Source organism: Ptychodera flava, chromosome 20 (genome assembly GCF_041260155.1).
Source record: "Ptychodera flava strain L36383 chromosome 20, AS_Pfla_20210202, whole genome shotgun sequence".
Lineage (NCBI taxonomy): Eukaryota > Metazoa > Hemichordata > Enteropneusta > Ptychoderidae > Ptychodera > Ptychodera flava.
Genome location: NC_091947.1, coordinates 9187934 through 9214311, shown reverse-complemented (window position 1 = coordinate 9214311; position 26378 = coordinate 9187934). Strand labels below are relative to the sequence as shown.

The 26378-nt window shown below is 37.6% G+C and overlaps 2 protein-coding genes across 3 annotated transcripts in view; both read left to right on the top strand.

Annotated features, from left to right (window-relative positions):
• LOC139119959 (coiled-coil domain-containing protein 186-like) overlaps positions 1–12636 on the top strand; it is a 36240-nt gene extending 23604 nt beyond the window's left edge. Inside the window, exons 12-17 of one of the 2 annotated variants that reach the window (XM_070683928.1) lie at positions 3803–3967; positions 4826–5059; positions 5864–6027; positions 6666–6735; positions 7782–7931; positions 8642–12636. In XM_070683928.1, the coding sequence (XP_070540029.1) occupies positions 3803–3967; positions 4826–5059; positions 5864–6027; positions 6666–6735; positions 7782–7931; positions 8642–8731 (873 nt within the window). In that variant the 3' untranslated portion in view covers positions 8732–12636. Of the gene's footprint in view, positions 1–3802; positions 3968–4825; positions 5060–5863; positions 6028–6665; positions 6751–7781; positions 7932–8641 lie in introns of both variants that reach the window. The other variant, XM_070683927.1, reaches the window with a different exon arrangement.
• Positions 12637–16905: 4269 nt separating this feature from the next.
• Positions 16906–26378, top strand: part of LOC139119956 (adhesion G protein-coupled receptor A3-like) — an 80675-nt gene continuing 71202 nt past the window's right edge. The window contains exons 1-2 of the mRNA XM_070683925.1: positions 16906–17737; positions 18562–18633. Of these exons, the coding sequence (XP_070540026.1) occupies positions 17478–17737; positions 18562–18633 (332 nt within the window). The 5' untranslated portion in view covers positions 16906–17477. The remainder of the gene's footprint in view (positions 17738–18561; positions 18634–26378) is intronic.

Below are 26378 nucleotides of genomic sequence, written 5' to 3'. Positions count from 1 at the left end.
GTGAGACAGTTTCGAAGGCTGTGAACATAATTTTGTCTTGTTTAAGGATGATAAATACCAAATCGTTCATTTTTCTGTCAAATTTTTAAAAATCTCTGAGAATACACCTTGAACTAAGACCCAGAATTGAGATGTGTCGCCAGTTCAAGATAAGGAATGGTCTCCGTGTAATTCACGATTTTTAAAAATCAAAACAAATGCACGTGGCTATCCCGGTTAAATCGGGAGACTTTTGTAAACATTGTGGACACATTTGCATTGCTATTTCCATAATCCATCTTGAGTGACACAACTTTGCGTTGCACTAGCTAATTTACATAATGACGTGCTGTGACTTCTCCAAACACCAGGATTACTTCCGTCTGTAAACAATAAACCGTAATTAAATGTTTGTCGAAGCCTAGTCCAATAAACAAGTATTCGTACAGTTCCAAACATAGTCTACACCAGAGAGCAAGTCATTTTTCATAGTCTACACCAGAGAGCAAGTCATTTTTCTTAGTGTGGTCAAGACATCGTGTCAACTACGATTTCTCAGCAGTGCGACATTTTATCACTCTTTGCTTAGGGTTGGTCGGAGCCTGCACACGCCGCTTTACGGTGGTTGACGTCTTTTTTGCAATGTTAGATAAACAATTACACAGTGTTCATTCTAGGATTTAAAAACAACGGGCCACTGTTGGCCCCAACTCCTGTCCCAAGGGGGCCATTTTAGAAAATCGGGGGCCATCATCATCACACATGTAAAAACCTTGAATTTTCTGCAGAAAATGCAATAGTCTATCAAGTCAAGAAAAGGAGAATACTGGAGATCGAAAAGGAGAATACTGGAGATCGGGCGCCCCGTAACCAACCAAGCCTACTGCAAAGTTGTCCCTTGTACGTACGCAACAGGCCAAATAATGGCAACAGCAAACCGTTTGGTTTGATTCAATTGTTTACGTAACTTATGTGATGAATTATTGATATGTCGGACTTGAACAACTGTACAGATTGCTAAGGACTGTGATTTTGACTGTGGAAATGATCATGATCAAAGCTTAGCGTAGGATTTCTCCGAGAGTGGCCCTCGATTTGCACGCATCGACAATTAGGCTACTCATACACTGATATAGCACGAGACTGTAACCCGTACGACCTAAATAAAGTGATCGATACATCAACTTTTAAACATAACTCGTATGTATTAGCAAATTTACGATCATTGGTTCTGGCCAAAGGATTTTACACAGCGGTGTTATTCTATGCAAAGACCTGGCTACTAAAATGTGTTGCTCTACAAAACGATCATGGATTTTTTCCTTGCAGTGTTCAACATTTCGTTTGTATGGACGGTAGACGTTGCAAACGCTTCAATTTAAGGGACTGCCCGATCATCCTGGGTTCATCAACTATTAGTACTGGCGTTAAAAATCCGAGTGTCGACTAGCTTTCCACCTTTACGCAGCGGCCAGTGCCGTTGTTCTATATTCATCGGCCATGCCACATGCGTATGGCTCCAAAACACCGTGTCCCCTACATCCGTCCTTTCTACCCAGCTTCCTATGTACCACCATATATGCTGTAGTGGGTATTTAATTGCAAAGGTTGATAGGTAACTGAATCGTTTTACATGTCACACTATGACTGAGGTAATGACCTTCGGGGAGCTTCGCGAATGTATGAACTACGTGAACTCTGCGTGATCGACCCATTCATATAATGTTCCCCCCTTAGTGGCGCGTGAAACGTAGAAATGAGGGCCATTCGAGATTTTATTGCGCAATGGCGCGTCCTAGAATTAACTTTGCAATTAGTGCGATACTACGCTATCAGTCTACGGTTCTGCAATGTCTATATAGCGTGTGAGGGGAGTGTGATCTGGGGAACGCAAACAAGCTTATCTGCATATGAATTTAGGACACGCCCGCTATCAGTAATGACTGCTGACGTCATTGTTTTTTCCCACTGAAGCCATTCGCTGTGGCGATGTGTCGACACGCAAGGCTCCAAAAATTGGTAGTTTTCCGCGATTTATTTTATTTTCCTAGGACTTTTTCTCTGAACAACTGTCATTCCCGGCCGACACCATCACTTGGTAACAAAGTATGCCCGTTTTGAGGCTCGTGCACGTCTATTTATCAAATGCCGTAGCGTAGAAGTATCAAAACATGTTTTTTTGCGTTTTTCTCGAATTCAATGTGTGAATGAAGTACCCTTCTTTGGCACCTCGTCAATTCGCGCTCACAAACACTAGCTGCTTGAAATTCACACCGTCCATTGGAAAAATAATGAACTCACATTCCGTGTCTGGGATTTCCTTTATATGCCTTTGTTATTTTTTAATGCGCTCTTAAAGGTGTTGGACGAAGGTGCTTTTCAAGGAATTTTAATTATCACGCCATATAATTTGAATGGAGCCTCCGAAAAAAATCGCAGACACGGTTTTGAAGGATATTGTCAAGGCTTGTCAATGAAGAAATTCCAACCGGAAATCTTGCAGCGTGTTCGCATAAGGCCGGGAAAACCGGTTTTTGGAAGGTTCAGCAAAACGCTTGTCACGTGACTCTTATGCAAATAATGACCGTGCACTGTGCTTGGTCGGATAGCTCTATATCAGGGCTTTCAGAAATGTATACTTTATTGGGGTTTGGGACATGCTCAACTGAGAAAAAAATAAAAATCTGAAAGTGTCTAAAAGGTATTTATCATCCTTAATTCAATTTGTACTTGTAGCAAAATTTGATCCTGAAAACAGAGCTGAGGTAAATTTTTTCATTGCAAACCAATTTTTGCAACTTTCGCATGTAAGACACACAAGAACTGATGAGAAATTTGGATCCAGGATAATTCCAGATGTCATAATCCCCCCCACAGTGGAAGGAATTTCACTATCTGTAACTGATTTAAGCGCTGTTTACATTTGAATAATAGCACTCGTAGCATTAATTAAAACATCCCCAAAGTTGTAAATATACTGCCAGCTGGTCTTATGTAAACATGGTCAACCAAGGGTGGAACATTGATATTCAGGAGGGGGTAGGGGATAGAAGATTGATGAGGTAGCATTCCTTTTTAAAGATCCCTTTTATATTTTTTCCTACTTTTTTTTCCCCACTCTCCCACCTTTTCTTTTTGTCAAGCTTCTCTGGCTAATTTTTTGTTGACATTTGCTTATGTATGTAGGATCTGCTTGTCCCATTGCTATAGAAGTTGATATGCATGTTCCTAAAGATGACCTCCAGTACCTAAGTTGCAGACCTTATTTGCTTTTGTCATTCTTGTTTTTCTGGTTGATCTTTGGTACCCATACTGTTATGAACCAGTTCTGATAAAATGTGAGCGACACCGTATAATTGCGGTATTTTTATGCTGTGTGCCTCCCAGATCACATTGAACTGGTTAATGTTCTACATTACTATTTGTATGATTACCGTTGTCAACTAGCAACTTCAATTCTGACCTAATTTCAGGGTTAAACTTTACAAGTTGACAGTGAAATGTATGAAAATATTCTATCTCATCACAATCTACATTACATTCTTCCAAATGTGTAGAAGTTGCTTCGAATATCACCTGCTTGACAAATATGGACAAATATAGCACCAAAATAAATCTATGTTTTGTAACTGTTTAATACCTTTTTAGATTCCCACATGGCTGACCATAGAATCCGCCACTTCAGGGTCTATGGGATGACATATTGACAGCACTTCCTACTCTCTGAAATCATAACTCTGATGTTTATAAACAGTGGCACACACCATACAGACTGTCATTTGTGTGAATATGTAACACATTTACATTTATGTTTGGCAAATAGACGTCGGAGCTGGAGGAGCAAAAACACATGAGACATCAAGAGAATGAGTTATTAACCAACAAGTTAGAAGAAAAAAGCAAAGCGGTTGAGTTGCTGACAGTGCAATTAGATGATAAAATGGATGAAGTGAAGACTCTCAAGAGAAAACATGCTGCAAATATCAAGGTTTGTCATCCTTTTATTACAAAGTTTTGGTGCAACCCCTTCATTTACATATTGGTAAACATGTTTGGGGAGATGGCAGTGAAAGTGTTAAAGCCCAATAGAATAAAATTATTGAATTGTTGTACTTGCTTATATTTTTTACAACTCTGTCTTCAGTTAAAACTCTCATTGAGTCATCCATTTACTTGAAAACGTTCAAACATTCCTACATGTCAGTGTTACAAGACTGTATAAAATCACATGCTGTTACTGAAGATAGGTGATGACAGGCTGAGTTTTAAATTTTTTATCGGATTGAAATTCTCTGTTTATTACCAAAGTGCAGGTCAAGTAATACACTCATTGTTATTAGCGAAAGACAGACACCTTTGTAGGACAATATTGCATTTCATCAGTGGTATTGTAGTAAAATCTGTGATGTCTTTCCTGTTGTTCAAAGTGAATAAGGATGGCTAGAAAGTCAGTGACTGACATCCAGTGCATGTGACAGCCTCAAACGCACCATGTTACTATGGCATGTTTCACTGGTGTATGTACACAGTCTGTTCAGTTACTGTGCTATCTTTTTATTGTGTCTTTTGCTTTTAAGTTTGTCAACAGTTAGTTGAAAATTGTGCTGCATTTTTTCACAACAGAAAAGCATAAATGTGCATTTGAAGTAGTGTCATGATGTTCATATTTGTAAATTAGTTGAATACCAGACCTGGTAGGACTCCATCGCTTCATCACTCCGTCTCAGTTGCATTCATGTAATGAAGTCCACTTTTTGAAGACCTGTAAAAATGCATGTTGTACATATTTCTCAGTAAAATGAGTGAGCACCATTGATTGGTTAGCTTATTACTCGTCTACACACAGGATTTGAGTCGACAGTTACAGCAAGCTACCAAGAAACTGGAGTCCAATGACACAGGAGAAAACAACACCAAGGAGACGTTGAGTACCGGCTCTCGCACGAGTTCCAGTGGTTCACTGGACACAGCAGCTGGCACACTTACATCAGCCACAGCTACAACAACAGCCACCACAACAACAACTGCTGCGGGAAGCACACCCAGTGTTGTCACTCGAACGCCGTCACAAGATAAACAAGTAATAATCCAACATACACCATGTTCTCTCTCTACATTTTGTTCAGTAGGCTCTGTAATTATTGCAAAATATGATGAAAAAACTCACCTTTATGTTTATATCTATCTCTGTTCACAATATCACGTACAATGTTTATTGGAGACATTTTCATTCAAGCTAGTTTTAGTTTTAGCTTCTAAAAACTACTGATGTTCCCTGTGTAAATTTAAGGCCTATACTCTAAATGGATACGATAATCAATTTCATCATCAGTTATACAGCCAATGACTTAAATATTCCTTCAAACAGTAACTATCTTAGCTTTACTATTCCAAAGTACCAGTGACATTCAGAAAAAGATAATATGAATCAATCTAAAATATTATTATCACACTTCAGAGTGATTGTTTTAATTTGATAGTTTGTTTTGTGATATTGTACTTCACCTAACAAGGGATCATAGGGTAAGAATCAATGCAAAAAATAATAGACTGCCTGGTCTCAAATGTAACCCTTCATCAATAGAGATATAGTTTGAATCATTTCTATGGATGTACAAACTCATCCTAGAGAGATGGCCAAACTGAAGAGAAGTTGGTTAGCATGCTTACAATTCAACAGTGTGTCTTGCAATGAAGGGCTCCCTAAGACTGGCAGATTTATACCATCAATGTTCCCTAGGACAAGCAGATTTCTACTACAAAGAATTTAGACACAGTTGAATGTTGTGGTAGCATACGTAAGAAGTCAAACTTTAACTCTTGAAACCAGGTTTCTGTCAGGTTTTCAAGTTTAATACAAGTTATTTCACACCAATCATTTCAGGCTGTAGAATCTTCCGGTGGAGGGGACTTCCCAGCTGTGAATAAGGCCATGCTTGTTGAAAGGATAGTCAAGCTTCAGAAAATTAACCACAGGAAGACGGAGAAGATTGATTTTCTCGAAGACCATGCCAACCAACTGTTGGATGAAATGCAAAAGAAATCAAAGTAGGTTGTGAAAAAGAGGACATGGAACAAAAATTTTGAATGATAAATTGTGTCATGGTTCGTGTCGAGAAATCTATGACTCACTTCAATTGGTGCTTATGTAATTCAGGTATATACTGTAAGGCACTGTATTGACTGGTACAACTATGATGTAGCATGTCCATGGAAATTACATTCTTTGAGAATTAATCTATTGACTACACCAGTAGGATCATGTGAGAAGTTCTGCAGTACACATGAAGATTTGGTTTTCAAAATATGACACTTCTTTGACGTGACAGTATTCCTGATTTCAACTTACTGCAGCAGACCAATGGCTTTACTTGATTACCATTTACCAAATTTAATCTTGATGATTGTAATGTGCAAGCAAGATATACTGATCAACTTCAGACACTTGGCACCACCACTAATGATGTTTATGGAGCAAGATGATGCTTCTGTACGTTGATTGTGTCACTTCAATATCAGAAACCTGGTCAAATCTTATATTCATTTGATTATATTATTTACTTCAACGTCACATTTCAAAATTAACTGTGAATCTATTTATTTGCAAATCTAATTCGCTCATGGTTTCATAAGATACACATATACAGAATTGAAAAGAATACGCCATGTTTGTTTTACTTCTGCAGAATAATTCAGCAGTTTGTTCTGCGAGAGCAGACAGGAGCTCTGGCTCCTGCAGCCATGGATGCTAATAAGGTACAAATGGCTAAGGTGATGACAAACTTAATTGACTAGGTGTTACAACTATCTCTGTAACTCTGAATGCAGTGCGCCCTCTATCAGGGGAAAGAGTCCATGCGCTATCCTCTCTTAATATAGATCTTTGTGTTCCAAAACTGCCGTGTAGATTGATCTTGTATTCTGAAACCTGTATTGGTGCAAATTTTAGACTTCCACATTATCCTTTTCCCCCTTCCCTGGTAATGTCTTGTGATATATAGTTGTAGCACATAGTATGGATATTGTGTATTTTCTGACACAAAGCTAAATATCAACCTGGAAATTATAGTTTTGGAATGCACAAAAATATGCAATGCAGAAGAGTTGGACATGTCAGAGAGTTACGAAAAGTCATTGAAATATGATGAAGCGTGTTCCCATAGCAATGTACATTTTTTGTTGGTTTAAATTTCTTTTTTTCTAACTTGGAGCATGGACAGACTGTTCCTATCATTTCAAAACTATAGTTTTCCAGAATGTTCAGTATAGTACAGTGATGGATGTAGTCTTTATCTAGTTCATAGCTTTCTTGATAAACTACCATGTATTCATATTACTTGTTGTGGTATTTTTTACCCTTTCCTTGTTGATGGTTGCTTCTTTTGTTCTTTGTTTCATATTACAGCATTTTTGGAATCATTTTAGAAATTCAATAGAAAAGTAGTGTTTCCTTTGAATAAAGGTTTTTGCAATAAGATAAAGTAAACAGCTGCTACTATCGTGGATCTCAAATACCAATAAAGTTTGAGCAGTTTTATCGTTGTAAAACTTTTGCTTGATATCTGTAAGTTTTTTCTCTTAATTTTGAAACCAGTCAGTAAAAATTTTCTTCCGCAAACTTTGAGATGAATGCAATACTTTTATTTTCTTGGGCACATTTACTTGTTAATTTCAAGATCACATGCTAAATATGAATACCATAGTAATATACTTAATAAACATATTTGTGATTGATCAGTTAATGCCAGCCTGTAGAAGCCAGTTAGACATGATATCTCATTCCACTCAATTCTTTTTTCCAGGCCAAGATAGCCAAGCAGGGTGGGATCATGGCATCGCTGTACAAGTCACAAGCCACTGACCCCGGCATGACCCTTGACCTGTCACTGCAAATCAACAGAAAACTGCAGGCAGTATTAGAGGATACTCTGCTGAAGAATATCACGCTCAAGGTAAGGGACCCAACTGTGGCATGCTTACAGTAACGTTCAAATTGTTAACTACACACTCAGTAGTCCATATATTGAGCCAGCCATACCATAGAAAACTTTACTAACCAAATCATGGCAAGGATAACAGTAAAAAGAGATTAATTTTCACTCACAGCCCATTATCACTATGCAAGTGGACCTCTCCTGCCGTTAAAGTTCAGATATCTTGTAGCCCAGCTTAGCAAGTCAGCATAGCCAACAAGGGACTATTATTTTTAATATTTGATATTTTTTTTCGATTTTCCTGATATATACTACTGGTCTGCCATCAGCTGTTGTATTTTCAAAGCCATACCCATGCATCCCAGTTTCACTACACATTGCCTGCTGGTTTTTCCAGGCCTGACTAACAAGGACTTATCAATGGAAGTCATAGATTAGAAGTGGCATTTCTAACCAGTGATTGTAAGAGAATCTGAGTAAATAGATGCTGGACGGGTAACAGAGAAATAATCCATAACTCACTGAGTGTAGGCATCACCATTTGTTGAATGACTGTTTATGTATCACTAGGGTCACTTCTTTCATAAAAGAACAATAACTCCCCCATATACCCACGTATTGACCAGAAACTTTCCACTCGAGACCCCTATGTATTCCTACCAAGGTGTTCTCTCAGTAAGACGACTTCCGAGGGAACTTTAATACCTTGTTTCTTATCCATGTTCTAGGAGAATATTGACACTCTTGGAGATGAGATCGCAAGTCTGACGCAGCAAGTCGCCGGAAGTGAAGGAAAGGGAAGCAACAAGAAATCATGATGATGAGCAGAGAAATCTTGAAAAAACCCAACAACCAACATGTATATCCTCTCATCCAATCACTGCCTTCCTCTGTCTGTTACAAGTGCTCTTATGGGTCAGTTTCCTTCACAGCCCAGAACCAGCCTTCCGCATTGGTTAACCAACGTAGATGACAGATACAAACTTTCTGCAGTGCTACTAGAGAAACCAGACAGTGCATGTGGTTTCCTGATGATTTACAAATTGTAACTTCAGCATGATACGAGTACAACCACATTACATACCCAGCATTACTTCATGTGGTAAAAGTGTGCTAGCTATTGCTGTACGTATTCTCAGCAGTCACTGAATGCCATAGAGTTGTAGAATAACGATATTGAGTTATTATTTGACAAGGAACAGTTTTTCGTAAACCATTTTTCCCCCTACTCATTACACAGTTTGGAGTGATTCTCATTCTTGTAGAATATTAATGGTACAAAGGAGAGGAATTACACCCACAATGAATGTTAGGGTTTCTAAATAATCAGCTCGGTCAGTTTTAGTACTTCCAGAGTGTAACAAAGTTCATAGAAAATATGATTGAGAATTTACATCTATACTACATCAATACATTTGATAGGTTTTGGAATTTCATGAAAATAGTTTTGATCAATTTTATCTAAGATAGATATAAGTTCACCTGGATTAGTATATAAATGGCAGTCATTCAAGGACTACTAGTTTTTTACCTGACATAGTAGATTGCCTCTCTGCTCATCCATTTAACCAATCACTTTTGGAGTAACTTCATGGGAAAGAAGGTATACACAACAACCCAACAAGGCTGCAGGACCATCGGATCCTGGCAGTGGATTGACCTGGACACAAGACTGGAAGATCAGTTGCTCGATCATCGCTCCAGGCTCCCAGATCTTCCAGTCTACCTGGACACTGGTCTGAGGGCCACCAAATGGTTTATGAATTTACTTACACCCATTTCACAACCTATGAGAAAGTGTGACATATTCAAATACTTCGTCCACATTATGGCTTTTGTAAATTGTGTGAGACCCCCTCCCCCTCCCCCTCACCCAAGTCTTGCTAGTTATCCCCAGTCATTGAATTTACAGCAAAACTTAGTCTTGGCATCACAGATAAACCAAGACAGTATCTCATTGCCTTTTTGGCCTGAAAATGATGCTGAGTATTACAATTTGGGGCATTTACTTGGCCTTTCTATGTTGATAGTATTGTATTGAAGTTCTGATAACATCAAAACAACATAAACCAGTCAGTTCGTTTTGGACAACAATTTTAATGATTGGTAAATATGGTGTTAGAGGAACCGCACGGACTGAACTGTGATAAAGATATCTTTAAAGGCTGTAAATAGTATTTTGAAATAAAATATGTATTGAAAAATATAAAAAAGCTAGTATCGCTAAAGAATGCCATATTTTTGCAAAAAAGCAAACTGGCAGCAATAGATTTAGTATGATATTTATTTGAAGAGAGAGTAAAACAGAGCTACAGAAAATACACAGTGTGAGTTATTTCTGGATGTGATCAGATGGTTCGTGGAATATCGTATTTGCAAATTCTAATGTTGGTTCACTCTTACCAGTATCTGCTCAGTTGCAATGTTCGTCCATGTACGTGAAGGCATCCAAAAGATCAGATATGTGCTCCAACCACAACCAATTTCAAAGTGCTTTGGTTTCAGCACTTGCAAGTAAGTTGTGTGAAAAGGGGCTTAGCGCATGTATGGCAGCTGTTGATTTGTAATGGCAAGCAAATAATGTGTTCATATACAGTGATATGTATTGCCACTGTAATTCCAACTCTTTTATTTGGAATAGTGTAGCATCCATAGTATGTAGTCCATAATTGTCACCGTGTATAACTCTATAGCAAGCCACCATTACCTCCTGTGATACATCTCTATAGTATTCTTCTTTGTTTCAGTGACAAGGTCTCTAACTCACAGTACTTTTAATATACTGAAAGATCTATGCAATGCGGTGAATTCCACTCATGAATTACTTACCAGTTTATAATGCTGGAATCCTGGCCTTATCGCCGTATACTTATTGTACTGGTTGAGAAACTCAGAATTGTGAAAGACTGTTTCAACACTGTCACAGTTGGATTGTGGTGAATGACTTGTTGGTTTGATTCTATTGAGAACTTGTACCCCAATGTTATGATGTATATCAATGATATCTGAAGCTACTACAGTGCCTCTGTAATATGGTATTTATCAATCTTACTATTGGGAATGATTGGCAGACTTACAACCTAGTATTACACCTTTCCCAAACCACCTCACATCCATACAGATTCTATGATGATGTGGAAAAAATTACTGGATGTAACCAAAACTCTTGTTTTAGTCGCTGCTTTTTCTTGAATGAATTTATTGTAAGTCCTATCAAATGTTTTCTTAAACTATTTGAAGTATTTTACATAGTCTGTACTGTGTTGACTTCTAAAGAAATCAGATTCTGTGTATAGAATAACTGTGGCACCGAACTGTAAGACATTGGGAACCCAAATGTGTTATATTCATTTACTAAATGCTGTAAAATAATTTAAATTATTTGTGATTAACTTGTGCATATTGTATGTTTATTTTTGCCTCGTTCTGAGTTTTAATTTCAAGGACTTGTACTTACATCGTGTAGGTTTTAAAGTCATGTATGAAACCTGTGTTTATACCTGAATACTACCAGTCATTTTGAGGGTGCATTTGTTACATATTTTAAGTCTTTGAATCCATTGAATGTACAAAGGCTGTTGCCAACGGGAAACCCTCACAGCCCTTGTTTTCCACAGTTATCCTGACGTGCCCTTAACAGTCTGCAAAGCAAGCACTGTGGACATGGTGTGGCCTTTGATGGCTATGCTCGCTCGTGGAGATGGGTTATGCTTAGGCTAGCGTACTTGTTCAGACAAAATGGAGAAAGTGGCATTGCAAAGCCAGTGAGGGGCTATGAGAGAGGGGCCGTTAGAGGGTCTAGTGGCAATGGGTAAGATAATAATGACATTAGTGTCTCCATGGTGAGATTTACTTTCTATCATGCCGTAGTGGGCAGGTTTTGATTTCAATGAGATGGGAGATCTTTTTGCATTGAAAGTACTTCAGTATGGCAGCGGATTTCAAGAAAGCTATAAACATTGCTAAGCAAATGTCTGCCATGTGATTTGATAATATGCAAACTGCACTCAAATGAATTCAAAAACACCAGTGTCAAATCTCATCATGTTGACATTGACTGGTATATCATGGCAACATTTATATTCAGTTTTCTACGTGGAGTCATGTGATTAAGCTTGCATGTATGTTGCTATACAATGTATGCATTAAAAAAAGTGCAACATCTGTTGCTTGGTTAGAATGGAGGGCAAAGTTCAGCCAAGGGCAGTTTTCCCTAGTCATTCAAAACTTGGAAGCTGGAATATTTATGTTCAGGATATTGGCAAGCCAAGATCCAACATTGTGCAAGCTTCTAAAGGGAATTTCAATATAGGCAATCAGCTTTCAGGAAATTTGCACCCATGATGGTCAATTTAATGTAACAATATGAATTTTTATTTTACTTAATAAGTTAACAGTGAATGCGCCAGTGTAAAGATGCAGCTTCAATATTACATGATGGCCATTTCCTGACCAGACAAGTGTGGTAATGGCATGCATATCTGTTTGCTACCAATGTCTGTTCCTGTCCATTGTAAAAACCATTAGACAGTCATATGATGTTTTTTAGTCCCATTTCAAAGTCTGTACTTTATTTTCTCTGCCGTACAAATACTTTGTAACTATGTAAATCAGGTGCTACACAGTGTAAATTCAGTGTAAAATGTATTATGTATTTATGCATTGACTGTGAACGTCAAGCCATGGTGATCCAAGTAAGAAATAAAACTGATCTAGATATATAGATTTGTCTGATGAGCTATTTGCAAAAAAAAATAATTTTTCACTTACCGGACAAATGCACATAGCATGAATACAGTAATAGTATTTACATACTTGCCCATTGATAATGACTCTTGAACAGTTGATTTGCATACTTGAACAATGTTCATTAATACATTTTGCATGAATGGATACAATTATTTGGGAAATTGAGCATCAGACGTAGTATTTGGAAGTCCTGGGCGTAAATTCTGAATTGCTCAATAGCCATGGTAAGCTCACAAGTGTAGAAACTATAGTACTCATTCACTATGAAGTGAATAATTTCAAATCATCATTCAACAGGTGCATGCGCGATATGATACCTGCAAATCTCGCACAGAATACCTAGAAATTTCTCTGCATGCAGCCATACCTATACTTTCCGGTTTTCATGCGTTAGAATCTGTATAGTGCGAATTTAGCATTGAGGGTTCACTGAAAGCTATGTATACAGATCTATAGTTGGATCCAGCAATGCTCACAGCTTCATAAAATGTGAAACCATATACTACATGAAAGAGAATTATTTTCTTGCATTGCTAATTCATTCTGCAAACACTGAAATGGTGAGACACCCAAGACAGGAGTCACACAGTAATTGTCATTAGAACACCTGTAAAAGAATGAACGATGAGATATGTTGTTGAAAGAAATATTACTTCATGAAATGAATGATTTTATGAAATGAGCGTTGCATGCAACCAAGTCCAAATTGAACAAATGCATGCCATCAAAACCCTCCAAAACATTATTGCAAATACTACCGGTATCTACTATTAAGCTAGTTGCTTTCTGTGATTGACACACCCTCTGTTACAATACTAATAAATTGACAAGCAAGCTTAGCACTATATCTATGCTGATAAATGGAAAAGGTATGAAGGTGTCTGATAAATACTGCATATTGCATTTGTTTTCAATTTAGCCAGCAAATTACACTGAATTTGCTGAGTTCCAAACATGCAAGTGATGACAAAATGCCTGTGCTCTGAAAGCCTCATTCTCAACACTATAAAGGGACAAGATGAAAAGGTTACGTTTCTTTTTGTACATATCACAAAAGAAACAGAAAGTACTGGTTAAATGCATCCTGAACAAAGCAATACTTTGTGATGACAGGTATTCTAGATGGAAATTTGATTTATCCTATTAAACCTTTTGAAAATTATCAAAGATTGAAAAGAGTTTTAGATGTTTATATGCAGAATGATTCAAAAATCCTGTTATATCATTTACAAGGAAGGTTGATCCATAGACTTGCATAAGCTCTGTACAACTGGTAAGTGATATAACAGTATTTTTAACCATTCTGGACATGGGTAACATCTAAAACTTTTTAGGGACCATCTCAGATTGTCGCATAAATTCAAAAAGCGAAATTTATTCATTTACGGGGGAGGGGATTTGACCTGTATTCAGTTAGTGAACTTCACTGTCCCACTTTTTTATTACAAGTTCTCTTTACATTGTGTGTAAAAAATAACAAAAACTGCACACTCTTACGAACAAATTTTTCTGTTACTATTTCCGACTCGTTCATGTCATACTGACGGCGGTTAGTATTCAGATTTGATTGATTACTTGAGGGTGTAATGTGGTCAGGGAACATGTTCTTCAGGAAACTACAGCAAGATGCTACACTGTACTTACAGACAAGCATCAACATTTCGCAATTTTGAACTTTCGTGTCATGAACTTATGCGACAATCTGAGATGGTCCCTAATAATCTTTGACAATTTGTGCAGCTCTATGGATCAATGGATCAGCCTTCTTGAAAAATAGTCCAAATGGCAACAGGAGAGAAAATTTACATGTCTAACTTCAGAAACTACCTAATGCCAGAAATGGTATGACCCTTCTTGAAAATGTAAGTATAATATATATAATATGTATATTATACTTATGAATGTATTTATATATTTTCTATAGATATATATCCATACCTATCTATCTCTCTTGATAGATAGATATAGATAAATACATAAACATGCACCTTTGAGGTTACTAAGGGAGCTATCATTATTCAGAGGGGGGTTGGATGAATGGGAGGGGTCACTCAAAAAATGGTGAATAGTATGAACAGTTGTCAAGAAAGGACAAACAATTTTCACATGCAAAAAGTTCCTGAGAATCCCTGAATGGTGTTATTTTAGTGTCAAATTTTCACAGTTTTCTGTATCAGGAGGAGATCCCTTCACCAATGTCTCTAACCTACTCACTGAATATTAAGTAAAACAAAACAAGCAAACAATTAAATGGGCACATATGCAGAGAAAATAAACAGAATGACAGAAAAAGATAACAAAAGTAAACAACAAACAAATAATGACTGTAAAGCATATTTGACATACATGTACAGAGTGCATTTGTAAGACTTCTGATTTTGCAAGTGCTGTTACTCTGCAGTCAGTGTTTGATAATTTGTTTGTTTTTGTGTTTATTTGTTGTCTTGCTGTCTCTTTTATTCACTTCCTTTCCTTTTGTCGGTATGTCATTTATCCATTTGTCTTTTAATTGTGTGTGGATTTACCGTTAATTATTAAGCCGGAGGCCATTTTAGTTTGTAAGACCATTTTAATAGTTCACAGGGTACATATTTTCCTTTTAATATGTCGTTTCAGCTCGTCTTCAGGAAAATCACCCCTCAGAATATTTTGACGCTATGTAATTTATTGTATCTGATAGCAGTAAGAGTAGCTCAACTTGATCCTTCAATTGATTTTTGGCTCATATTTGGTTTTGTATATAAATACTAAAAAGAGCTTATATGATGAGTAGGTGGCGTCTGTATGTCTGTGGGTATGTATGTGCGGATATATGTCCGTCACAAACAAAGGCTCCCATTATGCCAAAGCATATAAATGGGAGCATAATGCATTCCGCCTGAAGCCAGATTTTGTAAGTTATGTAAGTCTTCCATATAGGATGAATTTCACTATTTAATGAAGTGTCAAAAATATAATAGTGATAGAGAAGTTCTCTTTTCTACAATGAAGTTGTATTATCCTATATTTGATAGTTAAATGAAAGAGATAAGTTTTTGTACATTTTAACTTCAGATGATACGCTGTCTCTCATGAAATATATTACAAACACTATGTTTCCCCCAGCAGCTGCAGTAAGACATAGACAACAATGTTTTATGCAATGTTTAGTTTTGTTCTTGCTATACTGCACTTTCCGAAGTGTGTTGTTATGCAATAAAGTGATTTATAAAGTATTAAAAAAAATTGGTGTACAGGTAGATGCAGGGGTTGAGATTTTAATTTGTTCAAATGAACATGTCAGTGTCAAAAATGTGCAAATGAGTAAGAAAAAGGGAAATCCTGCAAATATGCAGGAGTGATGGCATGCCAGTGACTGAAACAGGCTTGAGTCTTTCCTGTCATTGTTTATGAATATTAACTGTTACATATTAACAGACCTGCTCAAACAATAGACAGTAGAGGGGGAAGACTGTCTATGCTCAAACCATGGAGGTAGCTGCTACCTCCATGCTCAAAATAAGAGGCGCTAGCTGTAGTGCTGTGCATGTTGCTAAAGTTGACATCCAGTACCTAAAGTTTCAGACCTTATTTACTTTTGTCATTCTTTTTGTCTGGTTTAAATATTTCTTGTTGTTTTTCTGGTTGTACTGTGCAGAAATCATTGTCATAACATTAACGTAGAATTTTCCTGCACTGAACAGATAGAAACAATATTCAGGGGCCTATTGTTGATCTTTGGTAACCATACTGGTATATACCAATTCTGATCAAATTTGAGCGACACTGTATAATTGCGGTATTTTTATAAATATAAATTGAATTTTTCAAAGATCTTGATTTTGAGAGCCAGCCTCATTGTACCACAGTTGAGGTATTAAAAAAGTCCTCAATTGTTTATGTCGTTACTTTTGTTTTCTTTACATTGTGCGTGATCTGCATTTCTGAGAAACGATCGCGAAAAAAGTTTCAGGTGCGCCCAATTTTTGCTCGTCGTTTCAATGTTTGTGATGGGTTGGAAACACCCAACCTTTTTTGTCGGCATCGCATGACTGATTCTGAAAGAAATCACATTCACGCTCGGCAGACGTTTGGACATGTTGCGCCCTCAGGCGATTACAGGTCGTTCTTCTCGACCAGCAGTGCGCAGTGTCAGCTGGTCAGCCAGTGTGACGTTCCGAAATGTTAATTAACCAACCAATCACGTTACTTCCTTCATTGGCGATCCCATGACGTAAAAGGTCAAAATCTGTTCGCCTACTCCACACGATGTGAGACTGTTTTGATAGACTTGGCATTCAGATCAGAAGGCCAGTTCTTTCGTCGTAACACTCTAAACGCTCGCACGAAACATATCTGAATATCATACCCTGTAGCTGAATACAGCAGGATCTATAGTTGCAGATCTATCGTAACTCTGGATACAGATAAGCGGTATTTCTCGCGTGCAGCTTCGGTATTTCATACACTATCACTGATCAGCGTTGAAGAACTACCGGTGTGTAATGTATACCGCTTACGCGACCCGTAAGACTGGATAAGAACTCGTCTCGTTTTCAACTGATACGCGTGTTTTTACAAAAGATCGGGAGATTTTAGAACATTTTATAGTGTAAGCTAACGATTTCTGTTTTTACCGAGTCTTCTGCTGCTTTAACGGGATTGTGTAGTGATTGAGAACTGACGCATGAATATTGTCGCTGCGCGCTGTGCCAGTGAGAATGCTTTCAGATGAACCGTACGGTCCCTGCGTGCTGTAAGCAGATAAGTGCATTCTCTTTGGCTGCAGCGTGTAGAAGAACGCACAGCCGTATAATAATTCATCATTAGCGCCATATGTTTTCGGGATGTATATGGACTGGTGAAAAGATGAAGCGTCCTGTGAACCCGATCCCATTGATGCTTTTCGCGATATGTTTGCAAGCGCTGATCGATGCAGGTACACCCTGCCCGATCAGGTGTACATGCAACGTTATTCGTTCTCGGCCTGACAGCGATCCAGACAGAACCCCGCGCGGCAGGAGAGTTTTGTGCACCAAGAGCGGTTTAGACAATCCGTTCGAGAAAACACTTGTACCATCGGATACTGTACAACTGTGAGTATTGCCCACATTCTCAAAAACTGTCACACAGCACAATATTATCATAATCAATTTACAGAGGAGGATGTGCTCGTTAAATTTTATAGTGATAAAAATTGTCTTTATTTTATCACTTCTGTCACCGTCAGTTCTGAAGCATGGACGTCAGCATAAATGAAAATAGCATTATGATTTATGATGCCCATTTGGTAAATCATGAATTAATATTTAATTTTGCCAAATTAAGTACCTGTAGGTTACTGATTGCATATTTTGCAAATTTTCCTGTATTATTTGTAATAGTGGCAAATATTCATTTGTGAAAGATGAGCAGATTACTGATGTTATGTATTTGCTTATAACAACGAGAGGCATCTACAAGTTATCCATGGATTCCAATATTGACACCAGCTGCACTGATAGCTCAATGCTGTACTAATCACTATTAGAAGTCAATTTCCTCGACAAGGCTGACAGTAAAATTTAAAGCCATGTGTTTAAAACCGTGACAATTACATGGTAAAGATTTAAAGACTACAGTGGGTAAAAACCACATCTATAAATATCTCAGTGTGGGGTGATTTGACCCTAAATGAAAGCAATTATGTGTTAGATTTTAAACAATAGGCAACAAGGTGATATTTTTGGTGAGGATTCAAGAACATTCTTGTCAGAGAGAGTAGAAATTCCTGTCCATGCTGTGTGTAAATAAATTTCACGTTTCATGCAGTGATTAGATATAGTTCCTCTGTCTTCCTTCTTTATAAATTTCATAACTTTAATAGCTAAACAATTATTTCTTCCCAACATTTACAAAAACCCTGACTTGTACTTTGCAGTGATCTGAGCGGCAACGTGATCAGTATTCTCAGGAGTGGAGTGTTTTCAGGACTGTCATCTTTGGAGAGACTGTAAGTTGGCTTTTCCGTTTTGTTTATTTTCACTAGCTGCTATGGTCAATTAGAAATAAAACTGGGGCAATGCGCACCAGAACTGCAGATGCCAGTTCTCTCAAAGCCTGTCAGTAAGGATTAGGGTGTAGCTGGCATGCGAAACTTTTCACCTTTACTGCAGCCTCCCTGCAGTAGCAGTGAATCATGCGCTTTCAAAACCGAGACAAAAACTGTAACGGGTGCAATCATTTGACTTGACCCTCTCTTGTTAATTGCTGAGGCCTTTTGTGTCCAAGCTACCTTGGGTATCAGTGTTGAACAAAGACAGCTCACCAAAGTATCAGTCGGGGATTGTGTGACTAAATGAATGAGGATCTGTCAGAACCGGAATAAAACACTCCGGCCCATTAGTTTGTCACTCAATGGACAACACCAGCAGTATGTGTTTCACACACCCTGGTACAAATTAGCATCCATGGTGAGCAGGTTCCTCTGTTGGAAGCCATGGGGTTCAGCCTGAGGAATCTGAAGCATTCAGTGAGAGTTTGGGTTCTGTTCTCCTTGTGTTTCTTGTCATTCTCATTCAAAAGAAGAGCGGGGAGACAGAGTAATTATGTCAGGGTAATAAAACATGACTTTTCTGAGGTTGTTTTCAAGTTGAGGCAGCCCTGTGAGTCATTGTGTATGCTGCGGCTGCTGTGTCTCGCAGTGGCAGCCATTTCTTGCTTATTACCAGGGAATATTTTTTTCTCAAGTCATCAATTTCTGTGACTGATGAGAATTTGCGGAGGTCAGAGTTATCTAATTGCGAAGTGCCCTTCTTGCTGACGTACAGGAACATGCAGATTCACAAAAGACTGGCTGTTTTATTCAGCGGCATGCTCACTCAGAAAATATCATGAGACATGTAATCATATTTTGCTTTGTTATTTGGCGCTGTTGTAATACTTTACATCTGTCAGATTTGCCTCCTTCTATGGATAACCTAGAGAGACTCTGAACAATTAATGCTCAGAGAGATGGTAGGTTTTGATGAAGTTGATATTATTACCTGAATATTCATTCAGTGAATGCCATACAGTCTGTTTGTCTCTGTTACGTATGCACTCTCAAATTGGAAGCCTATTCTTTATCAAATGAGGAAAGAAACTGATGTGATTTACTGAGTGTTGCATAGAATCAACAGAGGTGCTATTTTCAAATGCCTGCCAATTGTATGACATTTTAATTTCAATTGAAAAACCGTTTTCAGTAACATTAAAATTCTTTTTATGTGCTGCACCTGTAGTCTACACATAATGGTACTTAACTCTAAGTGGCCTTGCCATAATAGGTACACAACGGGAGTAAACACTGTCTTAGGGATTTGGATAAAGCACTGGCAAATGATATCTAATATAATGTAATTAAAGAATCTTTGAGAGGCTGAATGTATGAAAGCTTATCTGTTTGTGTCACCTCATTGAAGGAATTGTAATTTTACTGAGATCACATTGACTTACGGTATCAGTTTTATCGTATATCCAGTTATGTGATGTTAGTTCTGATAGCACCAAAATATCAATAGGGCATTAACCCTTTACCATAATGGTCTGGTTCAGACTCATTGCTTTCAGGAGACTGGAAGGGTCCATATACAAGGAATAGGGGTGTCATATACAGGGAATGGGGGTGAAGAAGTTAACGCCTTGATATTTTGAAACTAGCTTTCAGCCTCTGCAAAGTTTCGTGTCAGTTCTCATGTCAGCATTTATCCAATGATTTGCAGAGACAGTTACCAAGACAACCGAAGGACAAGTCTCGTCAACTCTGCAAAGCTCCTTAGCCTGTTACTGTTAACAACTGTTGTTCAAGGTGATATAGAACTCATAAATTTCTGTTCACAGGCTATGGTACTTGCTAATTAATCTCAGAGTTGCTTTAAGATGCTTAAAATGTCTGACAAATTATGAGTGGAAAAATTTTACTTAATAGTGGATGAATTTTTGCTACTTAAAATAACCTAACATCGTCAATTGATCGCTGATCGAATAAAAATCTGTCTTCTAGAAATATTTGAGTGGGAGTCTGATTTTATTTCACCAAGAAAGGGACATTAGTAAGAACACTTATCACCTCTTTAGAATTTTGAAGATTTTATTGTCGTTACTGAACTGCTTTAGAAATAAGAAACCATAACTTGTGTGCAGGTTCCGAGACTGGTGGATTGCAGTTCTAGTGCATCAGATCAGGGAGAGTTTTTTTTTGCTCATGTTTACATGAACCCTGGCAGTGAAAGCTAAACTTCCACAGAAAAGCCCCTGATTCAGAGTTTACCTTTTTCACCAGTTAGCCACTCAAGTTACCCAGTCTATTCAGAAGGCATTCACACGGCTCTTTTGAGAGCAGTTCAATATTTGGACTCCTCTGTCTAATGTCAGTGTTCCCATGATTGTAGTGCCGATTCAAAGGAACAAAGAACTGCCATGGGGAAGGAAATGTCCTTCCCATGGTGTCGGCACAAAGGGATATACCACACGGGTTACGGGACGGAATGTGGCTCGGACATGTTTGGTGCAAGATTCAGGAATGGTTAGTTGCCTGGGCTGATTAGGCTGGTGAGACTGTAGTAAACAGGAACTATGCAGTGTCCACCATTACATTGCTACACTGGCTAATAGATTGTCGTCTATTGATCTGTAAATGAACAGAAATATGATAGGGTCTCAGATAACAGTCACTGGTAGACTGCACCCATTGTTGTCAGATGGGTGGACTCTTTTGTTATGGAGTGTGTGCCTGCTGTGATGTCTCTATTTCAGCCCCCAGTCGCTTGCAGCTATTCTATATGTCTTTGACACAGGGCCACAAAGTAAACACCTTGTGATTTTTATAGGCTATCTAACTCTCACCTGTAAATGGATTGTCAGGTTTATTACAGGCACAGGGCAATGGTGTCGTGACCCTCCTCAAATTTTAGCACCTTCTGTGGAGAGTCTCCTTCGGAGTCCAGTTGAAGTCCCCTGAAAACACAGGAGGGTATTACAGAAAGAATTCATGAAGGTTTACTGTCGAAGTCAAGTTTGCTCTAGTGAAAAGTGTATTTATGTTCAGAGATGCGCATGCAGCAAAGTTGATTTGTGTTTTGACATCCCAATTCAGTGACTTGCACAAAGTGTCATGCCTCACTATTTCATTTGTATATGTTTATCATGATGAAAGCAAGAAAAAATTCTGAAATATTTGTTCAAATTACACAGATAACCATCGGACTAATCAGTCTGCTTTTATGAACACCTCCAGGTAAAGTCAGGATCCCAATATCTTGCACAGAAGTTTGTTAAACAATGTTGATGTCAAGTGTTTATCAATAAGAGATATGTAGTTATGATAAACAGACACTGGCCTGTACAATGGTGAAATTATATCCTACTATATATCAAGTTTAAGATTAAACCGTGATTTATGGCAATGAGACTAGATTATGAGACTTGTGTTAAACTCAGATCAGTGTTATTATACAATGTAGATTTATGTATTCGACAAGCACAGTTGTTATTGCAACAATGGGTTGGCTTCATATTTCTACACTCCATAGTTATGAATGGAAACACAGTGCATAAAATTTAAATGTAAAACTTTTAGAGCTACAAACATCTAATGGTGACCACTGAGCTAATTTAAATTTATAATTTAGTGTCTCCTTCAGAAAATGAATAGCAGGACAATATGATAAAATTCATCATCTTTCATCATGTACCAATAAATGCTTTGCATGCTGGGATTTCTTGTTTTCAAGTGCATGCATTTCAAAATCAATCAGTCTATTCATTGTTTATTTAAGCAAAGTCATTAGGTGAAAACTTGTAGTTATATATGTCGATTGGTATTTAAAGTAGAAATTATTTCATCTGCGCCTCCTGTAATAAATCTAATATCGAACAAACTATAAAAAAAATAGGTTTAGATTAAATTGATGTCAAATATTGTACGTCAATCAGTCATTTGGAAGAGAACAATACAGTCAGTTAAGTTATAAAAAGGAAAAATAATTGAAATTTACGATACAGTGTACACACAATGGATATAAATGTCACTCCTTTGATGAAAGCAGAACTCACTGACCCGAGAAATTAGCAAGGTTGTTAGAGAGTTTAGGTAGTATTTTATGTAATATTGTAACATACCATCTGGGACACGTCTCATGTCAGTTAATATTACTCGACTATGTGGGATGATTTGGGTATTTTTAGCATGACCAAAAGCAGTAACCATAGGTACCATAAAATTGCAAATAACCCAAGAGATGATGTTCAAATTAGTCCAGAAAAATGGAAAATTGCCACCAGTTAGAATTTGTGCCTGACTGTTCATAAATGAATGAATTATCATGCAGATCCATGAATAACCTTTACGCCTGTCAACGAGTTCTTCACTGGTACCATATATGCCTCACTGGTACAATACATGGCTCCATCTTGTTCCCTGTCACACAATGTAGATCTACATCACTGTTGTTGTACTGTGTACAGTGTAGGTTTACAGTCTTCAATATGACTTATTTGAGATTTTGTATTCCATTGAAAATAACGAACTAATCAAACTTGAAATAGAATATGCTGATGAAAAGGTCATGGGTATTCTTGTTCTCATAAATGTCATGTAAATCATCATAAATATCAGTGAGTTCATGTGGGATATTTTGAACTGTTTATGGGGATTATTCTCAACTTAGCCTTTTGATCACAATGTCAGTTGACCGATTTTTTTCTTCGGACACATTAGACCTGTATTCAGAAACCTAGGAATGGTAAAAGTAACTGTATACAGAAGTGGTATAAACCTCAAAATGGGACTGTTCCGCATACAAACAAGAATGTGTGGTTCCATTTAAACCCAGTCTTTCATTTCATTGGATTGACATAATGATTATGATTAACCCTTTGAGTGCCAAAGTCAATTTTTGATGCCTTTATAAAATATAGCGCAGACAATGTCCTCAGATAAAGACCATGTGTTTTCAGCTTTTTACCAAAATTTTCATAAAAACTGTAGCCAGTGAAAAGTTTTGTCCCTGGAGTCCAAAATTATCAAAACAATTACAAAAAAAAAAATCATAAAATTTGGTAAAATGTTGCACGAAATGTAGGCGGGAAAAATTACAGTACTCAAAGGGTCAAAACAGAAATACAAAAAAGGAATACTTCACTGCATACATTGTTCTATCTGCTGACCAGATCAGTCAGAATAAATACTTAAGGTAGTTTTCCCAGATTCATTAAGGATTGTGGTTTAACATGTAAGAAGTTCGTTGTTAAGGTTTGCCAACCTGCTCCTGTACGTGAATTGATAGAATGAAAAACATAAATAAATTTTTAAGAGAGGATACACTCTGACAGTTTGATGTGACAGAAAGAAAATCTATCCATTCATCAAAGTAATCAAATACCTGCCATTGTTATCCACACAAGTGTGAACTACCCTTGTTGATAGGAATGCCATGAAAATTTACTGGTCAAATAAATTGTCCAATACACACATTGTTTGCAGTAAATGAATTCATCGATTTTTGAACTGCTGTGAGTTCCCAATTAATAGCACAGTCATTGCATCTCAGTCGGTTATTATGAGCTCAATATTTATTCTTCAGAATTCTTCACCTGCTGAACACAAATTTCAAAATGAAATTTCTTATTGTGCGGATTCTTTTTCCCTCAAGGAATTGACTTGAATATTTTGTAAAGATCTGTGATGGGTGAACCACATTGAAAACACTACCCTTGTTCTGGCCTACTTGGTTTTTCATGTGTAAATGAATCAGATTATCAAGAAGTTGATTTCAGTCTTTGAAAATATTCGCTAGTTATAATAGCAGTACAATCTAATACCACTTTCCCACAATTCCCCTCTACTGCCCTTCCATTCAGTATCGTTTACCACGTGGAACTTCAAACTACTCCATGCCTAATTTCCGACAGTTCTTTGCTTATGCTGCTTCTTCCCTCTATCCATCCATTCATTTCAGTCCTATCTTTGATTTATCTTTTGACATCAGTGTCTTCAACTTGTTGTTAATCACTTTGTTCCCCCCAAGTTCACTTAATTAAGTCAGCATTACCAGGTATTGTAGAGGCATGGAAAAATCCCCACCAACTGAGAATGTGCGCTTTTAGCGCCGCACAACTTGTGCCCTTCGGGGGGGAATTTAACGTGGTGTTCCGTAATGAGGAAGACAGGTAATGCAGCCAGCAGCCAAGATGACTACGGAATTAGTCACTTAGAGTGAACTGATTTGAATCAATGTAAATCTTGCCCTACTACTTGCAGAAAGTGAGATGGCATCGCTGGCGTTACCCTTTGATGCTTTCCGACCGCCAAAAGGGTACAGTTTCACAGGCTAAAAGGGACTTCAAGTACAATTCATGTTACCTGTAAATGGATATACTTTTAGATTCAGTTTCTTCATCATGTGACTGTGATCCAGATTAAACCAGAGAAACGACGCCCCAATGTAACCCATCCTCTAGTCATGCAAGTCAACTGAGTCCCTCCAGTTCAGAGGTCTTGCCTTACCTGTGTGACTGATGGATCGAACCAAAGCACTGTGGGGTTTGGGGATAATTAATCATTTCCTTGAAACAATTAGTCAAGCTTAGTTCATTTATGAAACAAATTAGAATATTGTCAGAGCTGAGATTGATGCATTTTAAATCTCCACATATGTCTAATCAATATGCCAATCATCTGTGTAATGAAACATCATGATTGATGCCCTTCTTAAGGTACCGGTAGTACGTGCCTCAGAATTGAAAGTCTTTAACTTCTGCTTCGGCGAAACTCTCAACCATTCTCTTTCAAAATCAAAAATGAAAATAGGTGGGGGTGTCACTGTTCAAATTTTGGTACTATGGAAACAAATTATTTGAAGTTCCAAATAGCCACCATCCCTGTTTTAACTCTATGCAGAAAAATTAAATTTTCAATTTTTACAAAGAAGCTGGTACACGTAAAATCTATGAGCTCTTAAAATGAGCCCCAACATATGGTGGACAAAAAAAGCATTGTAAAAGTCTGAGAGCCTGAATATCTGTCCTCGCAATGCACTCTATGACAAAAAGAACACCAAACTACATGTCCCTCTTCCATGATGGGCACATTGTACTTCAGACAGATATGCACATTTGCTGCCAAGCTAGATGGTGCAAGCTAAGAATGGTCATTGATGTTTCCAATTTACAATCCAGAAGTACAGAACTTAAGCAGGGAGATCAAAGGCAATTGGTAAATGTCAACCTTGAACTTGATTTTCAGGTCATTTTAAAGTGAGATAAATTGCTGGTGAAGATCTGGATCAGCATTGTACTTACAATTCATGTTGTGCTGCAGTTAGTTCAATTTTGCTGATGTATAGATAACTTTTGAGAACTGCAGTAGTTGTGTGCGGAGACAGTTCCTATTTTATCCACAACCACGGTAATAACATAATAAAATTTACTGGAACTGGTTCACCTCAGTGGACGTTTTAATCTGTATTCTGTTCACACGTGAAGTTAGCATGGCTTTCCAGGATGGAGCATCATTCACAGCCTCCTTTTGCAATACCTAGCCTAATTTCGAGCAGTGCACTAATCTGTTCATATGTCACAGCTGAGCAGGGGCTATTAAAATTAACCCTGTCCCAACTCTCTCCCTACTCAGAACTAAATTATGCACCTATGAGCACCTCTCCACTTTTTAGCAAATGTAGGAAAACCATTGTATGATTATCCTAAGTGTATGGAGAT